An 11,401-nucleotide genomic window follows, 5' to 3' on the forward strand; every position below is an offset into this window, starting at 1 on the left:
ACTCTGAATGAAAGCGTTCAGTCACCCTGACCCACACTCATGCCCATAATGAGATTCTCACAGGCTCCTTCTTTCTCTCCAGTGCGCAATTCACTTCAGTTCCATTTTCCGGGCTTTATCGGCACGGCCGTTATTTAGTTACGCCATTGCCACGGCATCATCAGAAATAACAATTGAAAAGAAATGATATATAAAGGCTTGATTTGAAATGGAAATCGTTTAAAGTCGTCTTTCACGACATTTATTGCTTCTGCCTTTCTCACACACTTGCACAATGAACCCAGTTTATCACGCAAACACAGACCGGTTGGAATTCATTCACTGGTGTCGGCTCGACCCGTATGCAGAACACCGAGGGTCCACATCCTGGATCCACATGATGGAACATGCTGTTATCGAAAAATAACCAAGGACAGAGTGGCGTGTCGAAGCTATGTGACCTTCCTAAAGTTGATTATTTTCCAATAAGTGTGTTCCTCATATCCCACAGTAATTTCCATGGAATATTACCATTCCTCACCAGGTTCTGAACAAATTCAGCTCATCATCTCATCTCCTGTCCCATGTCAGAAAGCCTCAGGCTACAGTTTTAGCTTAGACTTAGCAGAAGAAGCTTTTATTTTTTTATCACACATGCATCACAACACAGTGAAATTTATCTCTTTGCATATCTCATCTTAGGAAGTCGGGGTCAAAGCTCAGGGTCAGCCATGATACAGTGCTCCTGGAGCTGAGAAGGTTAAGGGCCCAACTTCTTCAATCAATAATTTAGTTGTTTTTTTTTCCCCTCAGTCTGTTTATATGACATGTCCACCAGGCAAGTCCCTGTGAACGAGCCGTTGCTATAGAAACGATGACCTTTTATAATATTACAACCTGTGTAGATTAGAGCTGTTAGAGCTGTTGACCATTCAAGATTTTAACAGCACTCTGGACTCTTAATATGAACACATTCAAACACTTGCCATCATTTCTTGCATGATGATGATGATGATTATGATTATAACAGGAGTCGTAATAGTAACCAGTGACTGTGAGACCCATTGATTCTCAAGCAGAATATTTCTACATCTTTCTCTCTCTGTCTCTGTCTCTCTCTCTCTCGCTCTCTCTCTCTCTCTCTCTCTCTGTCTCTCTTTCACTCTCTCTCTCTCTCACTCTCTCTCGCTCTCTCTCTCTCTCTGTCTCTCTTTCACTCTCTCTCTCTCTCTCTCTCTCTCTCTCACTCTCTCTGTCTCTCACTCTCTGTCTCTCTCTCTCTGTCTCTCTCTCTCTCTCTCTTTCAGGACAGCAGTCAGGTGGAGGAGGTAGAAAGACTGAAGGACGAACAGCAGCGACTCAAGAACAAGGTCTCTGTCTCTTTGCTGTCTCTTATTGTAGCTGTTTAAGCGAACTGTTTCTGATTGGCTGTCAGCTGTGCAGTAAGTAACGAGTGTTGAAGTTGATTATTTTCCCATAACAGCACACCTCAGAGTGCTTTATTCCTCTTACACTACAGCAGTTTATCGCCATTTACAAAAAAAAATTATTACAAAATGACACGTTCCACTTTTTTATCAATTTACTTTGATTAAACATTTTATTAATGCTTTATTTAATTTTACTGTAGATTTAATGTTGCTGAACATCCAAGAAACAAGTTAGTTCATCCGCTCACTTGTTGTTATTCTTTTTTTATCAATCTTTTTTAAATTACTAATCATTAGATTGATATCGAGACATTTATATAAAAATAAACAAGAGCCATTTCTCAGCATGAATTAAAAACAGAGATAAAATAATGACAGATTTAAAGGTTAAATATTATAATAATAATAATAATAATAATAGAAGTGACAGAAAATTTTTTTTTATAAAATATATCGAATATAAACTGTGTAGAAATAAAATAATTTATGTGGGCAAATAATAATAGTTAAAAGCTAATAATAATATAAATAAAATTACTACTAATAAAATAAAACTTAATAAATAGAGTAAAATGCCTTACAAATGTGTTATTGTTGGTGTCATTTATTTTATTTGTATCATTATTAGTTTTTAAATATTACTTATTAATTTTTTTAATTTTTATTTATTTATTTTTAATCTTTGTAAGTTGGTCCATTGAGGTACTGAGCTAAATGATAACTTTTAGGATGAATAACTGATCAGTAAATTGTGTGTGTGTGTGTGTGTGCCTCTGCGCCTCTGAGCCCCGGGTCAGAGTGTTTTCCCAGCTCGGCCTGGCTGTGTTTTGGGGCCGCAATAAAGCGACGCCTTCAAAGGCTCATCCAAGCGCCACTTACCGCTAAGTGCTTCTCCGGCGGTTGGACAAGATTACTCTCAAAACAGAGTGCAGACAGCTTGATTAATGGAGGCCTCTGCCAAGGGCCCACGCCACACTATATTTTCACACTTACTTACACTCCTTCATTTCACTCGCGCCAAGTTTTATGCGCCGAACCCCGTCACCACAGGAGCTTGTCGGTTCGTAAAGGACAAGTCGCCACTTTGAGTCGAAAACTCATTAAAGGCCCCTCGAGACATTTTTGTTTGAACGGCTGCAGGGAAGCCGAGTTCGACACGGATTTGGCTGTCGATTGCGTGCGTCCTGGTGGTGCTGTTGTAAAGTATAGTGTGTGTGTGTGAGCGTGTGACAGGTTTGGGGAGGTCATGAGGAGTGAAGTCACCATTTAAACATTTTCCAGGGAGGTCAGGAAAACGTATAAGTCGCATCTCACGTGTGTTTGCGCGCTCTCCTACTGTATCTCTTTCTGTATTTCCTCCCAGCTCTGGCTCCGGCGCTCGAACCCGCCGCTGTGAGACTGAATAGCGTCACAGAGCGTTTTATTTGGAGGCAGTCGAGAAATAGAAATCGTGTGGCTCCCTTAGTGAGCGCTCTGAAAGGTGAGCCACACTGAGAGGCTTTTAGAGGCTCGTATGAAGGGAAGTACTGTATGCGAGGCACAGGGAAAATTCTAGCCCGCTTTGTATAGCGGGTTTTACACGTATATATGCTCGCGTGCACTTTTATAGATGTGCGACACAGTCCGAATTCTCACGGAACACAAAAAAAAGAGGTTTGTCGTTAAATTATTGGCACTCGTCATGGAAATGAGCAAAATCAGCGCATTATATTCCTCGCAATGAACGCTTTCACTAAACTAAATATTTGAGTTTTTTCCTGTTGAGAATGATAGAGCTGAAGCTTATATTCTCAGGTGTGTGTGTGTGTGCCTGGACATCTGCTTTAATTCAGATTACAGCTTTTCAACAGGGTTTACATGTGGAGGCTAAGATGGCTGTCTAATGCTTTATTTATACACTGTATGGTCAAAAGTTTATGGACAGCTGACCATCCCCACATGGTGTGGAGGTGAAGGTCTGACTGGAAGAATTCGACTCTGACTCAACTCCACTAAACTGAACTTCAACTTGAGTCTCTTCGACATCCCAACATCAGAGTCTGATCTCAGTAATGCTCTTGTAGCTAAACACAAAGCCATGCTCTAATATCTTAAAGGTAGGATGGTATATGGAAGCATATATGGAAGTGAATGTCCGGTGTGTGCAAACGTTTGGCTTTATAGTGTATGTTTTAGGAATTCGTTTTTGCCCACGGTCTTTAGGGTGTACTACTAGGGTGTAATAGGGTGTAATACTTCTAGCAGCTGACTGTAACGCTGTTTATGCTGCTTGAATGTACAAGTATATTCGTATGACGTTGCTGGCTCAGGGATTTTGAGTAATGAGCTACAACATGCATGTCTTTTACATGGAAATACGAATATACATTATGTTGCCAAAAGTATTGGGACACCCCTCCAAATCGGTCAGTTCAGGGGTTGGGCTCGGCCCCTTAGTTCCAGTGAAGGGAACTCTTAATGCTTCAGCTTCATACCAAGACATTTTGGACAATTTCAGGCAACAGTTTGGGGATGACCCCTTCCTGTTCCAACATGACTGCACACCATAAGGACATAAAGGATGAGTGAGTTTGGTGTGGAGGAACTTGACTGGACTGACCTCAACCCCATAGAACATGTTTGGGATGAATTAGAGTGGAGACTGTGAGACAGACCTTCTCGTCCAACATCAGTGCCTGACCTCACAAATGTGCTTCTAGTGGAATGGTCAAAAATTCCCATAAACACACTCCTAAACCTTGTGGAAAGCCTTCCCAGAAGAGTTGAAGCTGTTATAGCTGCAAAGGGCGGGACAACTCCATATTACACCCAACACCTGAATTCAGTGATGACTTTTGGCAATTACAGTGTAGCATAGCTTTAAAAAATTAGAAAAGATCATCTTATTGTTTAGCAGTAAAATAAAATACAGAACAAGCTGAAAAGGAGAGAAGATAGAGAGATGCACGGAACAGAGGACAGGAAAACATGATGAAAAGCAGGGTGAAAACTGAAAAAGCAAATGATTTTTAAAGTGTAAGATAAATGAGGGAGAGAAGTAGAGGACGCTGCAGATGCTGGAGGTCAGGAGACACGACGAAAGGAAAAGCGGCTCGGCGATGCAGCTGTGCGCTCGGTTAAAATGCAGATGAGCTCAGAGGAGTTCATTAAGTGTTTGTGCTGAGTCAGAGATGAGGAAGGTCTGGAGGGGAAATGTACATACCTCCATACCGTACCTGTACACCGAGGTGGAGAGCAGCATCTCCTCATATTTGCTGACATTTGCGAGATGTCATCTGATTCGTTCCGAGCCCCCGAAATGACACCGGATTCCAGAACCATCAAAAAGAGCGATCTAGGTTGGATATTTTCACACGATGACATTATCTCCTTTCCTTCTGTGTCCTCCAGCAACTCAGGTCATTTTCATGCATGCGTTATTTATTTATTTTCCAGATTCCTATCATTTGCCCTGAGAGTTCGGTACATTTGCTGAAGTGTGAAAGCTGTTTTCAAGCCCCGGAGCAGCCCGTGGATCCGATTCCCTGGTCCTATTGAAAACAACAGACTGGAACTTTCTTTACTGAAACCCGGAGCCACATAAAGTGTGAAATCTGTCCACTGTAATTACCACAGGCTGTGATTAGTCCGGTTTGGGTCACATTACTTCCTGTTTCAGGGTTTGGTTTGGTTTGGACAGAACACCTTATTGATATATATTAACCCTCCTGTTGTCCTTGGGGTCAAATTTGACCTGTTTTTATATCAGAAATATGGTTTTATCTCATGGAAATGAGGTCTGTTGACCATGAACGAGCAAAGGAATTGTATATTTTGTGCTAATAAGTTTAAGTTAATTAAACGTAAATGAAGGCAACAGAATTGGGTGATCATTGTACATTTCATGCTTTCAACAGTTAAGAGGTAAAGAAGTGAGTGCAGGCAGGTTGGAATGGGTGGAGAAAGGTGTCGGGAGTTCAAGGGGAATCAAGGGGAAGGTGTACAGGACAGTGGTGAGACCGGCCATGTGGTATGGTTTAGAGGCAGTGTCACTGAGGAAGAGACAGGAGTCAGAGCTGGAGGTAGCAGAGCTGAAGATGTTGAGGTTCTCTTTGGGACGGACACGGTTGGACAGGATTAGGAACGAGTACATCAGAGGGACAGCTCATGTTGGACGTTTGGGGGATGAAGTTAGGGAGGACAGATTAAGATGGTTTGGACATGTTCAGAGGAGGGAGAGTGAGTATATTGGTAGGAGAATGTTGGACATGGAGCTGCCAGGCAGGAGGAAAAGAAGAAGGCCAAAGAGGAGGTATATGGATGGAATAAATGAGGAAGCTAGTGGGTGCAAGTGTTGAGGATGCAGAAGATAGGGATAGGTGGAGAGAGATGATTCACTGTGGAGACCTCTGAAGGGAAAAGCTGAAAGAAGAAGAAGATGCTTTAAGAACAGTTAAACCAGACCGGGTCAGTATTGACCCAAAAGGACAAAAGGTTCATGATTAACAGGAAGACAATATGAAGACTTTTTTTTTCTTTTCTTTTTTTTAAAGAACTGGAGCACATTAGTTAGCTAAGCATCGTGGTGTTGAATACATGATCTGAGAACATGTGTATCGTGTATCGGACCTCGCGACGTGTTATATGGGAAAAGTTACATGCCATGCATCTAAAAAAAATCAGATAGATTTATTTATACATTAAAGCAAAGCTGAGTTCATAAGCCCCGCCCACGTACAAGCCGAGAAAGTGCGTGTCTCAGCATCATGTGCTATGACGTGTTGATGGAGGAAAGTTTTCAGCTTGCTAACATGTAGGAAAGTGTGTGTGTGTGTGTAAGACTCAGTCCGACCTAATGAGGCACACGGCACAAATTTTTCATGCTTTTCTGCATGTTTTTTCGGTTCCAGATAATTATGGACTAAGTGATTGGTGCACTATTTAATCTTCAGCAGAAGCTCCATCCCCATCGTGTTTTAAGGGATGTTGGATTATTACGTTGGGGGATGAGGGATAGTTTAACAGATAATTATGTGTAATCCACAGTCATTTCAGCGAGCAAGCAAGCGCACGGTCAGAGCCCGTATTAGCCATTCGCCATTAAACGAAGACGGGCCGAATCGAGCCATTTCCTTAAAGTGACAAATTGCCTCTAAACACGCATTACACCGAGGAAACGAAATGGACTGAAGCTCTTACTCCGCTGATGCGCTCTTTCTGCCCTCATTTATTGAATCTGATTGGTCCAGGTTATTGATGTTTTGTTTTTATTTTTTTGCCGCATACCGACAGCTCGACGAGCGCGACGACAGCGTAGCCGCTCTGACCCTGGAGGCGGAGTCTCTGAGACAGAAGTTGCGTAGCCGCGAGCAGGAAGTGGCCAACCTGTGCCAGCAGCTCATCGGCTCCCAGGATGCACTGCAGCAGGTGACTGGTGAGCTCAGGAGCTGCCAGAGAGGGCTCAGAGAATGGGTAAGAGCATCAGACACAGGAAATTGATTCTCACTGCTCATCGATGTTCCTTGCGTGTGAACATGGAAGGCAAACTGTCGAACCCTCAGACTGTCTCCATGGTGGGTTGAGATTTAACTGAAGATTTAAAGAAAGGTCATTGTTTGGTTACAGGAGGCTGAGAGAGGAGGACAGGAGGAGAGAGAGATGGAGCTGAAGGATGAACTGAACCAGCTACAGCAGCAGTACACCAGCTGCTACTCCCAGGTACAGCAACATCTACACCACTGCTGTTACTCCAGACCAACTGCTCCAACCTGCTTCCTCTTCCTCCTCCTCCTCCTCCTCTTCCTCTTCTACTTCCTTTTCTTCTTTCTATTCTTGTTTTTCTCATTCTTCATCCTCTTTGCCCTTTTCGTTCTGTTTTCTTCGTTTCTCTTCTTCTTCCTTTTTCTCCAAGAGCCTTAATAATACCTTGTTTCCTCCTTGCTTTTCTTCTTCCTATTCCTGTTCTTCTTGTTTATTAATCTTTCTTTTTCCTCCTCTTTCCTATATTCTATTTTTCTTCTTTCATCCTGTTCTTGTACTTGTTTTTCTTCTTCTTCTTCTTCCTTTTTTATAAGCCTTAATAATACCTTGTTTCCTCTTTTCTTCTTCCTATTTCCTGTTTCCTCCTCTTCTTTTTTTTTTCCTCTTTCCTATTCGTCTTCCTATATTCTATTTTTCTTCTTTCATCTTTTCATTTTCCCTCTCCTTCTTCTTCTTCTTCTTCTTTTCCTTCTTCTTCATGAGCCTTAATAGGACCTTGTTTTCCTACTACTTTATCCTCTTTGCTTTTCTTCTTCCTGTTTACTCTTTCTCTTCTTCTTCTTTCATCTGTTTCTTTCTCTTCTTCTTCTTCTTCTTCTTCTTCTCTTTGCTCTTCTTTCTTTTTTGAGTCTTTTTTTCCTCTATGCTTTTCTTCTCCCTATTTCCTGTTCTTGTTTATTCTTCTTCTTTTTCCTCCTCTTTCCTATTCTTCTACCTATTTACTGTTTCTCTTCTTTCATCTTGTCCTTTTCCTTCTTCATCTTCTTCTTCATGAGCCTTAATAAGACCTTCTTTTCTTACTTCATTATCCTCTCTACTTTTCTTCTTTCTATTTACTCTTTCTCTTCTTCTTCTTTCATCTGTTTCTTTCTCATCTTCTTCTTCCTCTTCCTCCTATTTCTTCTTCTTTTGAATGAATCTTAATAAGCCTTTATGATCCTCATTACTATTCTGGGGTGTGTGCGCGTGTGTGTGTGTGTGTGTGTGTGTGTGTGTGTGTGTCTGTGTGTAGCTGGTGGAGGAAGAAGCTTTGGTGTCCAGCCTGAGGACTGAGCTGCAGCAGGCTGAAGGTCAGAGAGAGACGCTGGTATCTCAGCTGCAGGAGCAGGAACATCAGCTCCATCTGCTCACAGAGAAACATCACGCTGCTCAGCAGGAGGTACCACCACATCTGTACACATCTGTGTAGTTTGGTTCCCCCAGGGGTCAGATCACTAAATTATTTTGGTTAAGAAACTCTTCTCTAGGTCACTGTGTGTGTGTGTGTGTGTGTGTGTGTGTGTGTGTGTGTGTGTGTGTGTGTGCGCGCGCGCTGTAGGTGGCCTCCAGAGACGACGCCGTGCTGAAGCTGACCGCTGAACTGAGTGTTGCTCAGGAGCGTCTGTCCTCCAAACACAACGAGGTCCTGCAAAAACCTCACAGAGATTCACATGCTTCTTCCTTTTATCTTCTTTTTCTTCTCCTCTTTCTTTTTTTTCTTCCCCTTCTTCTTTTCCTTCTTCCTCTTTCCTGTTCTTCCTTCTCCATTTTTTCCTCTTCCTTCTCCCTCATCATCTCCTTTACCTTTAGTCTTGTTCTTCACCTTTCCTTTTCATCTTCTTTCTCTTGCTTTTTCCTCTTCTTCATCATCCTCCACTTCTATCTCTTTCCTTTTTTCTTCTTCATCTTTACGTTATTTTTCTATTTTCTCATCTTTGTTGCCTTCTTTTCTTTTTTTCCTCCTCTTTTCTTCTTCTTCTTCTTCTTCTTCTTCTCATTCTTGTTCCTCTTTTCTCTTACTCTTCTTCTTCTTGCTTTATTTTCTTCCTTTTTTTCTTCCCCTCTACTTCTTCTTCTCCTTCCAGTTTTCTCGTACTCTTCTTCTACTTCCTTTTTTTCTTTCCCTCTTCGTCTTCATATTTGGTTCTTTCTTCCCCTTTTCCTTTTCCTCTTTTTCTCCTTGTCTTCCTCTTCTTCATTTTCATCTTCTGCCTCTGTCTTCCCCTTCTATTATTCTGATTTTGGTGATGATGATGATGATGATGATGATGATTTGACCTTCTCTGAAGGCCTATAAGACCCTCAGGGTTCTGAGGGTTGTTTCCCGTCTCTCTCTCTCTCCCTCCCCCCCCCCCCCTCCTCTGTGTCAGTTAGAGAGACGGTAAACAGGAGAAACCTATAAAATCGATTCTATCCTTCACTCCGAGAGCACTCGCTGCAAATTGAACATGAAAGTAAACAGCGGAGAGAGAGAGCACGAGAGAGAGAGCACGAGAGAGAGAGCGCGAGATAGAGAGAGAGAGAGAGCGGAGAACCCTGCGTCTCATCGACTGCTTTGAAATTCTCCGTACGCGTGCAGACGGTGTTTTGCGAAAGCCTGCGATGCCCAGCCGACGCCCCATCCCTTCAGGAGACACTGAGCACCAGGCCTTCTCTCGGGGCATTCTGAGGCCAGGGTGGGCCTGAGGGAGGGCAGGAGCAAGGGTAGGGTGGGGAATAAACGTGTCTCTGTGCAGAAATCTCTCACAGTTCTCTTCTCTCTCTCTCTCTCTCTCTCTCTCTCTCTTTCTCTCTCTCTCTTTCTCTGTCTTTCTTTGTCTCTCTGTCTTTCTTTCTCTCTCTCTCTCTCTCTCTCTATCTCTCTGCTTCTCTTGGTCTTTCTCTCAGTCTCTCTCTCTCTTGGTCTCTCTCTCTTTCTCTCTCTCTATCTCTATGCCTCTCTTGGTTTCTCTCTCTATCTCTTTCTCTCTCTCTGCCTCTCTTGGTCTCTCTCTCTCTCTCTGTCTCTCTCTCCCTCTCTCTCTCTCTCACTCTCTCTGTCTCTCTCTCTCTCTCTCTCTCTCTCTGCCTCTCTTGGTCTCTCTCTCTCTCTCTCTCTCTCTCTGTCTCTCTCATCCCTAACCAGTCATTAGTTTATTTTTCCCTCGCGTCCTTGCGTGTTAGAGACAGGACACCGCTGTCACTTCAGTCCCAACCGACCGAACATTCCGAGTTCCTTGATATATATATATATATATATTATATTTATATTTCCTTATTTTTTCCCGCTGATGGAGCGTTGAATAATGCAGAGAGAACCTGCTCCCACGTTGCGTTTTTATCATTAGCATGCAGCCCCAGTTATCCGCCGAATGCTTACGAGCTCCGGTGAAATGTTTGTGATGTTATTTATTTATGTCGCTCCTCTCAATTATTCATTTGTTTATTTATTCATGGCAGAACTAACTGCGATTGGAAAATTCATTTTTGCTGAAGGGCACTCGTCTCTCCGTCTCTCTCTCTTCTCACCCCCCCCACACCAAAAAAAAACACTCCAGCATGAAGGGAAGGAGGGCATCAGACTAGTTAGTCGTTTCTTTATGTAGTATCTTATGAGATTCTCGGAGACGAGACGTCTTTTTAATCTGAAGATGAAGATGGAACGAAACGGGGGGGGGGGGTGTAGATGTTTACTTCTTTTCTTTTTTCCCCCTACTTTTTCTTTGTGCTCATTTTTTTAAAAAATCTCTACATCTCTCCACACAGGACCATGAAGAGCTTTGATCTCTGATAACCCCAACATCCCCCACCCCCACCCCTATCACTCCCTCCCTCACTCATCACCCGTCCCTCACTCCTCATCACCCGTCCCTCACTCCTCACCCGTCCCTCACTCCTCACCCGTCCCTCACTCCTCTTCACCCGTCCCTCACTCCTCTTCACCCGTCCCTCACTCCTCATCACCCGTCCCTCACTCCTCATCACCCGTCCCTCACTCCTCATCACCCGTCCCTCACTCCTCATCACTCGTCCCTCACTCCTCATCACCCGTCCCTCACTCATCACCCGTCCCTCACTCATCACCCGTCCCTCACTCATCACCCGTCCCTCACTCCTCATCACCCGTCCCTCACTCCTCATCACCCGTCCCTCACTCCTCATCACTCGTCCTTCACTCATCACCCGTCCCTCACTCATCACCCGTCCCTCACTCCTCATCACCCGTCCCTCACTCCTCATCACTCGTCCCTCACTCCTCATCACCCGTCCCTCACTCATCACCCGTCCCTCACTCCTCATCACCCGTCCCTCACTCCTCATCACCCGTCCCTCACTCCTCATCACCCGTCCCTCACTCATCACTCGTCCCTCACTCATCACTCGTCCCTCACTCATCACTCGTCCCTCACTCCTCATCACCCGTCCCTCACTCATCACTCGTCCCTCACTCATCACCCGTCCCTCACTCATCACCCGTCCCTCACTCCTCATCACTCGTCCCTCACTCATCACTC

At 43.7% G+C, this 11,401-nt stretch overlaps 1 protein-coding gene across 8 annotated transcripts in view; it reads left to right on the forward strand.

Annotated features, from left to right (window-relative positions):
- LOC131360335 (polyamine-modulated factor 1-binding protein 1) overlaps positions 1–11,401 on the forward strand; it is a 169,884-nt gene that overhangs the window by 120,378 nt on the left and 38,105 nt on the right. For all 8 annotated transcript variants that reach the window (XM_058400665.1, XM_058400664.1, XM_058400663.1 and 5 more), the window contains 5 exons: positions 1,287–1,349; positions 6,681–6,860; positions 7,014–7,106; positions 8,161–8,307; positions 8,467–8,550. In XM_058400665.1, coding sequence (XP_058256648.1) covers positions 1,287–1,349; positions 6,681–6,860; positions 7,014–7,106; positions 8,161–8,307; positions 8,467–8,550 — 567 coding nt within the window. The remainder of the gene's footprint in view (positions 1–1,286; positions 1,350–6,680; positions 6,861–7,013; positions 7,107–8,160; positions 8,308–8,466; positions 8,551–11,401) is intronic.

This window comes from Hemibagrus wyckioides, linkage group LG10 (assembly GCF_019097595.1).
Source record: "Hemibagrus wyckioides isolate EC202008001 linkage group LG10, SWU_Hwy_1.0, whole genome shotgun sequence".
Classification (NCBI taxonomy): Eukaryota; Metazoa; Chordata; class Actinopteri; order Siluriformes; family Bagridae; genus Hemibagrus; species Hemibagrus wyckioides.